The sequence below is a fragment of the Elephas maximus genome, chromosome 1 (genome assembly GCF_024166365.1).
Source record: "Elephas maximus indicus isolate mEleMax1 chromosome 1, mEleMax1 primary haplotype, whole genome shotgun sequence".
NCBI lineage: Eukaryota > Metazoa > Chordata > Mammalia > Proboscidea > Elephantidae > Elephas > Elephas maximus.
This window is the reverse complement of record NC_064819.1, coordinates 135,062,273-135,078,547: the sequence shown is the minus strand read 5'-3', so window position 1 is coordinate 135,078,547 and position 16,275 is coordinate 135,062,273. Positions and strand designations below refer to the sequence as shown.

At 41.1% G+C, this 16,275-nt stretch overlaps 1 protein-coding gene across 1 annotated transcript in view; it reads right to left on the bottom strand.

Annotated features, from left to right (window-relative positions):
- RIMS1 (regulating synaptic membrane exocytosis 1) overlaps positions 1–12,475 on the bottom strand; it is a 476,384-nt gene extending 463,909 nt beyond the window's left edge. The window contains exon 1 of the mRNA XM_049895220.1: positions 12,304–12,475. Within this exon, the coding sequence (XP_049751177.1) occupies positions 12,304–12,467 (164 nt within the window). The 5' untranslated portion in view covers positions 12,468–12,475. The remainder of the gene's footprint in view (positions 1–12,303) is intronic.
- Between the last annotated feature and the right edge of the window lie 3,800 nt (positions 12,476–16,275).

Sequence of the window (16,275 nt, the reverse complement as noted above, 5' to 3'; positions counted from 1 at the left end):
ATGCCTAGCAAATGCAGTTAAAAGACACCATCGGTAACTACTACTATAATGTGCATATTATACACGAGAATCCACTAAAAGACGTTAAACAGTGTAATTTTTTTTTAGAAGCAGATCATCAGGTTCTTCTTCCTAGTCTGTCTTAGTCTACAACCTCCTCTGAAAACTGTCCACCATGGGTGAACCTGATGTATTTGAAATATAGGTAGCACAGCTTCCAGCATTACAGCAACACCCAAGCCACCACAGTATGAGAAACTGACAAAACAGGTGACAGCGAAGACAGACTACAAAGAAGGATCCGGCAATCTACTTCTAAAAAATTGGCCAGGGAAAATTTTATGAACAGCAGTGGAACACTGCCTGATATAGTGCCAGAAGATGAGCCCCTCAGGCTGGATGGCACTCAAAATAACACTGGAAAAGAACTGTCTCCTTAGAGTCAATGCTAATAACGTGGATGGAGTAAAGCTTTCAGGACCTTCATTTGCTGATATGGCATAACTCGAAATGAGAAGAAATAGCTGCAAACATCCATTAATAGTCAGAACAAGGAATGCACGAAGTATGAATCTAGGGAAATTGAAAATCATTAAAAATGGAATGCATAAAGATTGATATCATAGGCATTAGTACGCTGAAATGGACTGCTATTGGCCATTTTGAATCAGACAATCATATGGTCTACTATGTCGGGAATGACAAATCGAAGAGGGACGGCATTGCATTCAAGGTCAAAAAGAACATTTCAAGATCTATCTTGAAGTATAACACTGTCAGTGATAAGATAATATCCACATACCTACAAGGAGGACGAGTTAATATGACTATTATTCAAATTTATGCACCAACCACTAATGCCAAAGATGACCAAACTGAAGATTTTTACCAACTTTTGCAGTGTGAAATTGATCAAACATGCAATCAAGATGCACTGATAATTACTGGTGATTGGAATGCCAAAGTTGGAAACAAAGAAAAAGGATCTGTAGTTGGAAAATATGGCCTTGGTGACAGAAACAATGCAGGAGATCACATGATACAATTTTGTTAGACCAGCGACTTATTCACTGCAAATATCTTTTCTCAAGAACATAAACAGCAACTATACATGTGGACCTCACTGGATGGAACACACAGGAATCAAGCAGACTATATGTGTGCAAAAAGACAATGGAGAAGCTCAATATCATCAGTTAGAATAAGGCCTGGGGCTGACTGTGGTACAGACCAACAACTGCTCATATGCAAGTTTAAGTTCAAGCTGAAGAAAATTAAAACAAGTTCACGAGAACCAAATACGACCATGAGTATATCCCACCTGAATCTGGAGACTATCTCAAGAAGAGATCTGACGCACTGTACACTAATGACCGAAGACCAGATGAGCTACAGGATGACATCAAGGACATTATACATGAAGAAAACAAAAGATCGTTAAAAAGACAGAAAAGAAAGAAAAGACCAAAATGGATGTCAGAAGAATCTCTGAAACTTGCTCTTGAACATCAAGTGGCTAAATCAAAAGGAAGAAGAGAAGTAAAATAGTTGAACTGAAGATTTAAAAGGGCGGCTTGGGAAGACAAAGTATTACAATGAAATGTGCAAAGACCTGGAGTTAGAAAACCAAAAGGGAAGAACATGCTCAGCATTTCTTAAGCTGAAAGAACTAAAGAAAAAATTCAAGGCTCAAGCTGCAATATTGAAGGATCCTCTGGGCAAATACTGAATGATGCAGGAAGCATCAAAAGAAGATGGAAGGAATACATATTCACTGTACCAAAAAGAATTGGCCAATGTTCAACCATTTCAGGAGGTAGTATATATGATCAGGAACTGATGGTATTGAAGGAAGAAGTCCAAGCTGCACTGAAGGCATTGGCAAAAATAAGCCTCCAGGAATTGATGGAATACCAACTGAAATGTTTCAACAAACAGATGCGATGCTAGAAGTGCCCACTGATCTATGCCAAGAAATTTGGAAGACAGCTACCTGGCCAAACAACTGAAAGAGATCCATATTTGTACCCATTCCAAAGAAAAGTGATCCAGCAGAATATGAAAATTATTGAACAATATCACTGATCTCACACACAAGTAAAATTTTGCTGAAGATAATTCAAAAGTGGTTGCAGCAGTACATCAACAGGAACCGCCAGAAATTCAACCCGAATTCAGAAGAGGACGTGGAACGAGGGATATCACTGCTGATATCAGATGGATGTTGGCTGAAAGCAGAGAATACCAGTAAGATGTGTACATGTGTTTTCTGACTATGCAAAAGCATTTGACTGTGTGGATCATAACAAATTACGAATAAGATATCAAGGATTTCACTTTACTTGGATCTACAATCAACGCCCATGGAAGCAGTCAAGAAATCAAAAGATACATTGCACTGGGCAAATCTGCTGCAAGAGACCTCTTCAAATTGTTAAAAACAAAGATGTCACCTTTAGGACTAAGGTGTGCCTAACCCAAGCCATGCTATTTTCAATCGCCTCATATTCATGCAAAGGCTGGACAATGACTAAGGAAGACTGAAGAAGAACTAATGTATTTGAATTATGGTATTGGCAAAGAATATTAATATATCACGGACTGCAAGAAGAATGAACAAATCTATCTTGGAAGAAGTACGGGCAGAACGCTCCTTAGAAGAAAGGATGGACTAACTACGTCTCACATACTTTGGACATGTTATCAGGAGGGACCACTACCTGGAGAAGGACACTATGCCTAGTAAATTAGAGGATCAGCAAAACAGAGAAAGACCCTGAAGGAGATGGACTGACACAACAGCTGCAAAAATGGGCTCAAACATAGCAATGATTGTGAGGATGGCGTGGGGACCAGACAGTGTTTCATTTTATCATACACAGGGTCTCTATGAAACTGACGGCACCTAACAACAGCAAACAGTGAAAGACATTTATATAATGGCGCAGATACTTAAAATGCTTTTCAATTCATGTACCTTCTCTATATAAATAGCATCTTCCAGACAATAATTACCTGACATAATGACAAAGATACCAAAATATATATATTTAATAATATGTAAATTACAAGTAGTATTATCCTCTATATTACATGAAGATATCTGTTTCATTATGCTTCTTTAAAATAGCAAATATTTTAATCAATCACATGATTTATTTACAAATAGAATGAAACTGCTTTCTAGAATATGAGCTTATTTTACTATCTAAACTTCTGAGGAGTTATCAATATATTACATTCTAAAACCTATTTAAATGAATTCTCGTAAATTAGAGATGTCTTCTCTCAACTACAGGGTGCTCTTTTGTAAGGTCCAAAGGAGAATTTTCATAAAGAGCATCCTGTACACGCAGTTGCAATTCATAGCTACCATCATTTGAAAAATGTTGTGAAATTTCAAATTCAACTTTATTATAAGAAGTAGCCTTGCACTGAGACTCCATAAAAGAAAATTCTCAGCAAAAGCATTTCCGCCTACCAAACAACAAATCACAGGATTCTATGTCTACAACTTGCTGCATTTCCTACTAAGATATATCTTATGGCTGTTACTTGCTTAGTTTTCTAAAGCTTTAAATAAATAATTTGAGGCAGAAGAAGCAAGACTTATAAAGAACATAAAATTTATCATTAAGACTGAAATGCAAATGAGAAAGAGGTACTACTCATAATTATAGCAAGATAAAAGACATAAATAGTTTACTGATTAGTTAGTAGATAAGAACTGCTTTAGGTGAAGGGAAGGACAATACTCAATACATGGAAGGTCAGCTCAACTGGACTGGACCAAAAGCAAAGAAGTTTCCGGGATAAAATGAATGCTTCAAAGGTCAGCGGAGCAAGGGCAGGGGTTTGGGGACCATGGTTGAAGGGGACTTCTAAGTCAATTGGCAAAATAATTCTATTATGAAAACATTCTGCATCCCACTTTGAAATATGGCATTTGGGGTCTTAAATGCTAACAAGCGGCCATCTAAGATGCATCCATTGGTCTCAACCCACCTGGATGAAAGGAGAATGAAGAACACCAAGGTCACACGATAACTAAGAGACCAAGAGACAGAAAGGGCCACATGAACCAGAGACCTACATCATCCTGAGACCAGAAGAACTAGTTGGTGCCCGGCCACAATCGATGACTGCCCTGACAGGGAGCACAGCAGAGAACCCCTGAGAGAGCAGGAGATCAGTGGGATGCAGACCGCAAATTCTCATAAAAAGACCAGACTTAATGGTCTGACTGAGACTAGAGGAATCCCGGCAGTCATGGTCCCCAAACCTTCTGTTGGCCCAGGACAGAAACCATTCCCGAAGACAACTCATCAGACATGAAAGGGACTGGGCAGTGGGTAGGAGAGAGATGCTGATGAAGAGCGAGCTAATTATATCAGGTAGACACTTGAGACTGTGTTGGCATCTCCTGTCTGGAGGGGGGATGGGAGGATAGAGAGAGTTGGAAGCTGGCAAAATTGTCACGAAAGGAGAGACTAGAAGGGCTGACTCATTGGGGCGGGGGCAAGTGGGAGTACGGAGTAAGGTGTATATAAACTTATATGTGACAGTCTGACTTGATTTGTAAACGTCCACTTGAAGCTCAATAAAAGTTAATAAAAAAATAAAAAAAAAATAAATAAATGTAAGCAATTATTAGAAAAAAAAAAAAAAGACATAAATAGGTACTGTCCTGGGCAAACCAACTTGTGCAGTCACCTTCTATTTAAACAACTCTATTTTGTCTTTAAGTAAACATTCATGTGTACAGATATTTTCACAAAACAGCAATAAAACCAAAAAACCAAAGTTAGTAGTACCCTAAGTTAATTTTGCAGTATATTCGCCTCTTGTCATCTATGGAAAACTGACCTAGATTAAAACAAATGTACATAAACCTGACATAAAAAGTGTGGGAATATACATGCAGAATACCTCAGACATCCAGTAGAGAATCTTAAAAAAGTTTTAAACACATACAGCCTACGACGTCATCTAATTTCACAGAGATGAAAGAGAAACTACTACTTGACAAGCTAACTCTGAAAGTGAATAATTTATTATATCCAGTGATACTACACTCATAAGTCTGTTTCTCCAAATTTTCTTCTAGTAAAAGATGAAGGAATCAATCTAAAGCTAGTTTCTCTTCTTATTTTGAAATAGCGTTACCTTTTAGCTATTTCGAACTTTATCATTTTGCCCACTTTGCTTTTTGTGCTAAAAGCAGTTAAAACCCATTGCTGTCTAGTCGATTACAACTCACAGCGACCCTATAGGACAGAGTAGAGCTGCCCCATAGGGTTTCCAAGGCTATAATCTTTATGGAAGCAGACTGTCATATCTTTCTCCCATGCAGCGGCTGGTGGGTTTTGGTTAGTAGTCAAGCACTTAACCATTAAGCCCCCAAGGTTCTTTCTAAAAACATTTACAGGCCATTTGATGAGAAAGAAGAAAGGTAAATATAACTTCAGACTAAGCCCTGGAGTCGTATTTTTCCTTATAATTCATTGCCAGCAGAAGGAAAATTCTCACACCAGTAGCGTCAGCCCTGGCCACAGTGCATTCTATTATGAGAGCATGGATGGGTCCTTACACAAGTTCCCATTTCCACAGGACCCCTGGTACCTATAATAACCACAGGGAAAAGATAATCTTGGGGTTCTTCTATGGTTTTAAAGAGTAAAGATAAAAATGGCACCTTACTCTGGTATAGCAATTTGCAGTTCAAAGTTGCCTCTGCTCTCTTAAGGTCTAATAAGTTCAAAAGGGCAGGCATTAAAAATTCCACTTTACACATGAAGAAACTGAGGCTTACATGGGTTAAGTAACATGTTGATGTTCAAACCTATACGAAGTGATAATATTAAGACCAGGATCTAGTCCGCTGCTCTGTCCAACTATCCGATGCTGACCTTCCTTTTTGACCAAAACAGTTTTAAACGGTAGGAATGAAGTCAGCATGAGGCTGTAAGCACACTCCCTCTATTCTACCCAAACAGCCCACTGCCTGACCCGATTCTAACACCTAATAGTCTTATTGTTGTATTTAATATCACATGATACCTCATTAGAAACAGCCTACCTAACAAATAAAATTCAGAACAATGGTAGGGAGAAGAGACAACCTCACAGTGGAGAAGAATAGTGGGAAAATGCTAACATATTAGGGGATAGTGTAAACAAAAGCACCGGAAGATCAGAAAAGCCCCAGGCACATACAGGGGTAGTAAGTCACATGTGGCCAGAACCAGAGAAGGCCAATAGGAGCACTTGGGAAAGGGTCGAAAATTGCCACCAGCCAGATGAAGTTATTCTCTAGTTCTTTTAAAGTTTTGTTCTCTGGACTTCCAGGGTCAAAGGTCATGGGCAAAGGGTAAGGAAAGTACCTAGATAAAAAAAAATAGTTCTGGTGAATTCACTAATATTAGAAAACTAACAAAAAACTGGCAGGATGGACTTCTCATCAAGAAGTGAACACGGGCAGAATAAAATATGTAAGCATCCAGCCCAATGTCTGATGCATAGTAGGAACTCAATAAATGTTAATCTCCTCACCCAATAAATGAGGCAAACAAACCACAATAACCACAGCTTGATGTACTCTTAAAAAGACTTAAAGAACACTAAAGATTTGGAGTCAATGTAGATGGGCTCTGGATACTATTACTCTGTGCTATGCCTCAGGCATATTTACCTCAACCTGGGGGCCAACATTTACTTGTCAGCAAAATACCCAATCTACATCACAGCACCAAATGTAAAAAGTTGTTTAAAAAATATAAAATAGCATATAAAGATAAATAGGATGAAACACAATGGCCGTTATAATCCATGGTACAGCAACTTCGTCCATCTTCTTATTACAAGTGTAGGAAAATAATAATATTATTTCAGTAATTCATATTTGGTATCTTTTCCAGGAAGTTCATGACACCAAGTTTAACATAAATCACTCTCCCCATTTAACAAGTTAGGCAAATTGCACCTCCAAGATGTTGTGCTTTTATTATTCAAGTAAGCGACAGCACATACAGTCCACACTGGTTTCCATGTTCTGCTTTTAACTTACTCATCTATTTACTTAAACCATAGTAAGCTTCCTTACTTCTGGATAAGAAGAAATTCATTCAAATTAAAAGTCAAGACAGGTTGACAAAAACATGAATGGACGATTATACATCTTGCCTTCCATTCTCTTTAATAACTCCTCATGTTGCTCATTTTTCAGGTTTCCCTTTTCTATATTTCCTTTATGGCAACTCAACGCTGGGCATGCACATTAACTAAGATAGTTTGTTTTTATGAAAGCGGAAAACTCCAACAGAGTTCAGGGGTTTTCCCCAAGTTTATGGTTAATGGTGTGAAGACTAGACCCTGAGTGAATATTAAGATTTCTCTCCTGGTCTTTCTACTTAATACAGCAACTTGCAACAGATGGATATCTGCTCCTGTTTTAGCCCTCTTTCTCTTTACTACTTGCCCTTTTCCTTTTCACTCATCCCTACCTAAGCAATGTGATAGAATATTTCGGGATGTAAAACATGAGAATCTTTGCAAATCCCCAAAAAATATATAAAACTTGTATACACATGGACTCCATCTTCAACCTTACCAGTTTCCTTTGTCTACTTTTCCCTCTTTCCCAAGTTACTAACTGTGGTCTCTCATATTGAGCCTTATGGATACATTATACGCCACAACTCTATTGCTGGATGGAGGCAGAAAAAGGAGAAGGAAAAACTGAAGTTACAATAATTCTCTTACTCCTTCTACTTCTTGTCTCCTCTCTCACTAGGAAAGTGGTCACTATGGATGATTGAAAATTAAGCGCTAAGAGAATGAAAAGCCCAAAGTCAATACTCTTTTTATATATCAACCAACATCATGGGTTGCAGATTTCAAAGTAAAAATGGAAGCTCATGCAATTCCAATAAAATTTTCTTGCCCACATTCACACAGTAAGCAGCAGAGCTAGAACTAGAACACAGAAATGCCTGGCTCCAAAGTTAATGATCTTTCCAGTATACCATGATGCTTTTTATTATATTCTAACTGGAGACAATTCCCTTTCCCTCAACCCACAGGAAGCTCTATTAATGAGTAAGTGTAAAGTTCCAGGCATTCTTATAATCAGCAGCTGATCTGAATCAGCCTAACCTCTTGCCAAGTCACTTCTCTGACACTGAAGAAAGACCAGAAATTCATTTAAGGAAAAGGTACTGAAATGATAGCTTCCTCTTGGTACAAAGACAATGTAATGTATGGGAAGACACTTGGATTTAGAACAAAAATTCTGGGTGTGAATCCTGACTGGGCCATGCTATGTAAGCCAGCTAAGAAAATTACTAGAACCCTGAGTGTAAGATGAGGTTTTGAGGGTTATATTACCTGACTTGGAAACCCTGGTGCTGTAGTGGTTAAGTGCTACAGCTGCTAACCAAAGGGACGGCAGTTCGAATCTGCCAGGTGCTCCTTGGAAACTCTATGGGGCAGTTCTACTCTGTCCTATAGGGTTGCTATGAGTCGGAATTGACTCAAAGGCACTGGGTTTGGTTTTTTTGGTTATTACCTGACTTACCTTCTGCAAAGGCTGTTGTAAGAATCAAACAAGATATTACACATACATATATGTGTATATATACATAATACATAAATATATAAAAAACACATTGCTATAGAGTCAGATTCTGACTAAAATATCAAAAATAGGTAAACATATATTTTTGAGCATAGTTAAACTATTTGGCATTAAATTAATGACTTAGAATAATGGCTGCACAGGAGGTAAATATTCAATAAATGTTAGCTATTTTTATTAAATATTCCAATATGGCTCTCAACTCCCATCCTCAAACCATCCATTCAACTCTCTACTTCTATTTTTTTCCTTACTATTCCGTAGCTCCTATGAAGCTTTTATTAAAAAAAAAAGGAATAAGATTTTGGATTTAATGAGATTTGTCTCTGATTTAGGTTCCAGGTAATGCCATTTCTAACCCATGTAATACATTGGTTCATGGTGTCTGGTAACAGTTACTTGAAGGAGTATTCATTGAGGAACTTAGTTTTAGAGAAGCCACCAGAACACACACACACACATCAAAAACCCTATGAGACTAAGAAAATACCTCTTATTTGTATACCACTAAATTAATCGTTAAAGAGTCAGCTATTTCTCTTACATTTTAAAAACTAGTGCACTTTGTCAACAAAATGAATTACTTTTTATGATGATTTTAAATAAATTTTTTCTAAAAATCTTGAGATGAAAGTAGCCTGATTATTTTTTCCACTGACATATATTTAAAGACATTATCAAAACAGAATTCAAGTTGTAATTTACAATCAAGGATGATGAAAGTATACATATTTTAATGTTTTTAATATTGCTTTTTCATATTCTTCTACCAGTTTTCTATCATCTCCTTATGAATGCCTATTTTTATACATCAGAAAGAGAGAGACCATGCATGGTACTTAGTCCAAGGTGATGATTCTGCAGTGATAACAAAAGTGAATTTAAAGTTTCATTGCTCTGTTCCCAGAACTTTAGCTTTATAGGACCTCTTGGAAAATAATTTCACAGATATGAGATCTATGGATCAAGCATTACCACAAAAACTTATTTCTAACTTAACATATACTTCAAAGCCTTAGGTAAAACATCCTGTATTCCAACCTGTTTTTATGCAAAGTTTAGAAAACAGCCACCACCTATGACTATGTGTCACTAAGTCCACATGTCATCTGTATAATTCCCACGGTCCCCATATTTTAAGACATAAAGTGTCCTCAGGAAAAAAGTACAGAACTGTTCCACTACTTGTGGACACTACAGCATGCTTACATGGCAGCAAACTGGGTTTCTAAAACACTCACCAATCTGCCACCACACAAAAGACCAAGGCAGAGGAGGCTGATTGATAAAGTGAATGCTGTGGTCCGGAATTATAGAGGACTGTTGTATAACAGTATCACATGCTGAAATATTTCATGAATCCTTGCAATAAAGGAACAATATTTGCAAGTAAGTAGAAAGCAGTCATAGGAACAGCAGTGGAAAAGATGTTTTAGACATGAGCAGTTAGATGGTGCTCCTAATTTTTATTTGTCCTCATAAACCCTTACCCATAACAAAAAAAAAAAAACCCATAGAGTTTCCAAGGAGCACCTGGCAGATTTGAACTGACGACCTTACAATTTTACAATTGCTGTCCTCAGGCAATTAGCAGGTTTGGGATTCTGACCTAAAACTCACCCTCTCCTACTTAAAATCCCTCACTTTCCACCATTGCTGAAACAGCCAATGAAGAGTCGTGATGGCCACTACTTGCATTATGCCTTCTCCTTCCTACCCGAACTCTGTCAAGCAGCAGACTGTATTTCCCACTAGCTGCTGGAGACTGCCATCCACCTGCTGTCTGCAGCGAACACCAAAAGGAGCAGGAGCAAACCTGTGCATCTTGACCACTGTGTCCAGGACAGGTAGCAGAGGCTGCAACCAATGAGGACAGACAGACTGACAACCAGACAGACAGACAGCAGCACCATCAGACACCATCCATTACTTCCAATCTCAGAAGAGGGGAAGCCTGCAGCACCAGGGATGTCATTGTTCCACTAAGGACAAAGCAGCAGATTAATGAAGGTTCTGCTTTCTCAAGCCGGTAGGCTTCAAGTATTTGTTTTAGGATGAGAAAAAAAAGAAACCTGCTGCTCTTAATAGAGCCAGGACAGCTCTGGCCTTCTGAGTTAATGGTCCCTTTCTGAGTCTACAATGAAAGGGAAGAAATGACTAAATTTCCACTATTTACTGTAACCCAACACATCTCTCAGTATCCCTCCATAGCCCCCTCCCCCATGTGGGTGGCAATTACACTGGTTGGGGACTGATAGGCCTGTGAATGCAGCCTCCTTCCATTCCTCTCCTGTTAGGCATTGCTGCACTGAGGGGAAGTGTGAGAAATCTTCATGGCAGCATCCTCTTTTCAGGATGTAAGCCTGGGGGTAGGGGAGAGGCTGTGCTGAGTGTGCTCAGTGCCAGGTGTCACCTCTGCTCTCTGTCAGCACCTTCTTTGCTACCAGCTAACTCCAGATGCAACAGGTTCCTTTTGGCTCACCATGCCCATTCCCTTCCCCCAGATACACTTTCTGGCCTAAGAGGGGGCCACCAAGGAATTAGTCCCAGTCAGGGACTCTAAATTCCCCTGCCTCAGAGTTGACAACTTTCCTGAATACATGAAGATCTCCCAAGGGAAGGCAGAGTTGACGTCCCCTTCAGCTTCACTCTACTGGTGATGCTAAGGAGCAAGGAAAGCCCATTCTCTATGCCAGTGCCTTGTAAGCAGTTTTGTCTGAGACTAAGGCAAGCAGCAGCAGGGACAGTGTCTCACACACTCCTGCACTACCAGAAATGAGCCTCATCCCCTCCCCATCCTCAGGAAAATGGGGCACCAGACAAAGAACCCTTGAAGGACTGATGGGCTCCAAATAAGGGGATGGTTGCAAATATGTAATCTCCTATATACTGCTTCCACCAGGAACTGAGCAGGCCCCAGAGGTCTCTTGGAAACCAGGAAAAAGAAGCCTCTATTTTATTCAGGCCAGAATTCCCATCAGCTCGTCCCATGATTAAAAACTTTGCCTCGCCAATGGCATTGTATATGGGTAGGGAAATCTGTCTTCACACAAGTATTCCATGTAGAAAACTGTGGATAAAAGGTTGAAGAGAAGCTGGGGAGGCAGGCTACCAAAGATGGCAACTGCCCAAAAAAAGACCCAACCTTGATCTGTGAGATGAATGAGTACCAAAATGAGCACTAAAATAAGCGTTGTTATTATATAAATACTGGCACCCTTCACTGGGGTAACCCTCACCTGCTAAACAACTCCAAGAAGAGAAGAAGAGCTGTTCTCAGCATCTCTTCATCCCTCCTCCCCTTTATTATATTCATCCCCTGCCCCCTAACCTGCTCCCAGCCTAGGGCCCTGACACTTGGGTGGGATCAGCTACTCTCAGCTTCTGTACATCCCACCACCTGTCCACCCAATCTTCCTGTGCACCCCAATCTCAAGCTATCTTCTCCCGGTTCCTCGGCTCCCGCTCTGTGACATCCCATCCTTCCTCCTGTCCCCATAACCTCCTCCCAGCTCTAGCCCAGAGCCCCTTGCCCCAAAGCGGGCGCCTCCGCCCGCACCCAGCACCTTCCCTGCCCCTCCCCCACACTCAGCGGAGAGGGTTGGGTGAGTGGTGAACGGACGGATGGAGGCACGAAGGCACGAATGGCGCGGCTGGGGGCGGCTTACTTGAGCATGGCTTCTTCTTTTTCCTCCTCTTCCTTCTGTCGGTCCATCACTGCCATGATAATGTTCCTCTCCTCCTCGGTCAGGTGGCTCAGGTCCGGCAGCTCTTGCATGGGGGGAGGCACCGTGGGTGGGCGAGGACCGCGGGGCCCCACTGCCGAGGACATTTTCGTGGCCTGCCGCCCCCTCCTCTTGCTCTCTGCCTCTCACCTTTCGGATTCACGCCCAGCAGCTGCGCCCCTGCTTCCCCCTCACAGCGGAGCCCTCCCGGCGGCGGCAGGAGGAGGAGGAGCGGCGGCGGCAGCAGCAGCAGAGCCGGAGAGACCGAGAACCCAGTCTTTCATGGTTGTTTGCATCCACCCAGCCCCGGATGCTGCCTTTGTTTTGGTGGCCCTGGCGAGGCTCGGGGCCGCCCGGCCACCTCCCGCAGCCCAGCCTTGGCCGGCGGGGGCGGGCGAAGGAGGCGCGGCGGGCGCGGCGAGGGGGCGAGGGCTCGCGCCAGGCTCGGCCGATCCGGGCGTCGCGGGCTGGGCGCGCGGGGCGGGGGCGGGGCTGGGGCCGGGGCCGGGGCCGGGGCCGGGGCTGGGGCGGCCGCCGCCGCCGCCAATGCTGCTCCCAGGCTCGGCTGCCTCCAGTATGGGGCTGCAGGAGGGAGAGGGAGAGTTTGGGTGTCAGTTAGGCGGAGTCTCGGATGCTTCGCTCCCGGGTGATGCTGCTGCTCTCGCAGACATAGCTTCCAGCCACTCAGTCCCGGAGCCGCTCCGCCCACGGGCACCCACCCGCCCACTCCCCAGGTCCGCGCCACGCGTGCCCCAGCCGCTCCCCCCACGCTCGCCAACGTGCACACTACAGTGCTCTGTCCCCAGGTACCCCTCACCCGTGAGTCATCCTCCCTCTCCAGGTCCCTCGTCTATGTCATCCTCCCTAGCCCCATTTTTCCATGGGTTGCATTAATCATCATCATCCTCGCTACCATCTTCATCATCGAGCATTAATATTATTTGAGCACCCACAATGTTCTGAACAGCAGGATGGAACACCCTCTGGATGCTTTTTTTTTTTTCCCCATGCCACCATGTCTTTCTCATCTACTCGTGAAGTGTTCACAGCCACACCAATATCATTTTTTAGATCATTTTGGTACACACACGCATACCGCCAACATCCTGGGTTTTCTGGGTACATTGTATTCTTCAGTCCATGTTTTTCTTGACCCACCCTCACTAGGACTGTTCTGCAATGTGTCCTAATTTTCGCTGAGATACTGCACAACACAGTAACTCTTTAACTTGTCATTTGGGGCTCTAGGTAGACCCATCACATAACAGAACTGAACTTTCCTTGTGCCTATAAACGGCTTATCTACTCTAATTCTTCTAAGGATGCTCACTACCATCACTTACTCACGTCTCAGTCTCTGATATGTACTTCTCAAGAAATACTCATTCCCTATAAGAAAAATACCCGGCCATATCCTTTTGTGTTTAAGAAGCTTCTCCTCAAAGACTGGCCCAATAATAGAAATTAAAGATGAGCTTCTCTTGCTGATAAAGACAAAAATAAGTAGGCAATGCTTTCCAAACGGGTAATGTCGCTTAGAAACCCAGAGACTGAATGTTGGTAATATAATTTATTAAAGAACTGATATTGAGGAGGGTTGAAACTGAACAATAATTTCCTAGTGAATGTCTTTCCTAACAAGGGTAATGAGAGAATTGGTATCTTTCTCTCCTGGGGAAGTTAGTGCTTTTTTTTTTTTTTTCTTTTTCCTCCAGGACTAACTTTTTTAATGAAGAAGATGATGATAATACTTATGGATACTAAAGATCCTAAAATCTCCAAGTTTAAAGGAACTTAAGAATTTAACTAGTTGATTTCCCATCAAATGCAGGAATTGCTTCTACATGGACACGTCTGTTTGAATACCCTCAGCAACGGAAGTCTCACTACCTATTAATTCCATTGTTAGTCTAAATCTCTCTTCTAACTGAAAAATGTTCAACTAGTTCAGACAGCTATCATGTCATCTTCAATCTTCTCCAGAGTAAACCTTCCCAATTTATGCAACCAATAATTATGTAGCATGATTTCAAAGACTGGTTACTTTGGTCACCTGCCTTTGGATATACTTAAGTTTTTTCATGGACCCTCCTGGGTAGTGGTGTCAATAATATATCTTAAAAACCCATAACAGTGTCCAGCACTTAGCAAATGTTCGATAAAAGCTCGGTAATTGTTAGTTTTATTTGCAGAACTTAAGATTGGGCTAACTTTTTGGATAGCCATGTCACTTATGAGGATGTCACTGAAGTAAGCATAGTCCACGAAAATATCCAGTTCATTTCTGTAAGTGCTGCTGCCTAGCCAGATTTACTCTTCCCTCTAATTACACAACTGCTGAAAGCACTCAAGTCAGCATCTTTTATTCATTTTTATTAAACTGTACGTGTTTCCCTTATTCCAACATATATTCAGGAGGAAAAAACACTGAGTTTAAATTCTGTCTCTGTCAGTGGTAATATGATCTTGCCCAAGTCACTTAACTTCTCTGAACTTCTGTTTCCTCATCTGTAAAATGTAGATAAAGATATATACCTCAAAGTTAAATGAGAAGACTTATTTAAAGCATCCAGCTAAGTGCTTAATACTTGGTAGTTCCTTTTCTCTGCCTTATTTCTTGTTCTCCCCAAGAGATATATCAGGCCATCTCTCAATTATTCATGCACAAAGGGGAGGAGAAATGTAGATGATATATTCATTCTCTCGGATGCCTGTCACTATGCTTGCCAATGTGGGATTGCAAAAATGGAGCAAAGGCCTTGTCCTCAAAAGGCTGACAATCAAATTGGTTCTCAAGAAATTATTCTAAAATGCAAATAAAGGAATTATAAAGCCTCGTTACACATAACAACTAGCTGAGTAAAGCTTTCAAGGGCAGGGACTTAATGAACAATTAACAATGGTTTCTATCTATTAGAATTACTTTGGGAAATGGTGATTGAAGTATATTCTCTGGATAACTTAATGAAAAGAAGTCTGGGTCTCGATCATTATGTTTGTAGCTACTTCCCTAGGCTCCATAAGCATATGTGGAATCAGTGAGTGAATAAATGAATAAAGGAGTGAATGAGCTGACCACTTAATGAGTAGGTGCCATGATGGACCTCCTCAGTGTCTCCCCTTCTATCAGGACTTTCATCTGTCATGGAGGGGTGCAATGCCAATTTCTAAAACCCAAGAAAATGCACTTATGCAAACTCCTCTCCAGGAAAGCAGAATATATCTGCACTTAGATCAGCAATCAAAGACCCAAAGTAGGTGTATCAAAGTACATGACACGGAAGACTAGTTCCTGTAGACGCTGGACAAAAAAATGTTCAATAAATTTGGACGATGTGCACAATACCCGCCTCCTAGAAATGCACAATGAACCTTGACAAATGAAAACTGCTAAGAGGCCATTATTTACTGCAATCAAGGTACATAATTTACTTGTTTTGGCCTGGTATTTCCCAAAAGTATTTGACCACAGAACTATGTTCTCTCCTAATGGGGAAACATGGTTCAGATAAGTCTTGGGAAAAACCCTGACTTACTGGCCTGGTACACAAAGAAATCCAATAGGGAGACGATGAGATTATGGATGTGATTATCCTTCCCCAACCAATGATATCTGTAGAAAAAATGTCTTAAGTCATAAGATACATACTGAATTCATAAGACATATATTGAATGCCCTTAAGGTCAACACTAAGGGTATATTCAGGATACTAGTCACAAATTGTGACCTAGACAAAGGTAAGTTTCTTCCCTCTCCTTTCCACTGATATTCTCCAATCATTGTTTCTCATAATAGCTCTAAAATTAGAAACACCGTTAACTTCTTATTTACTTAATAGCTGGGATTATAACTTCCTAGTGGAAAATCATTGAAGTGGGGTCAGGTTCAAATCCCCACTCTACCATTTGATAGCT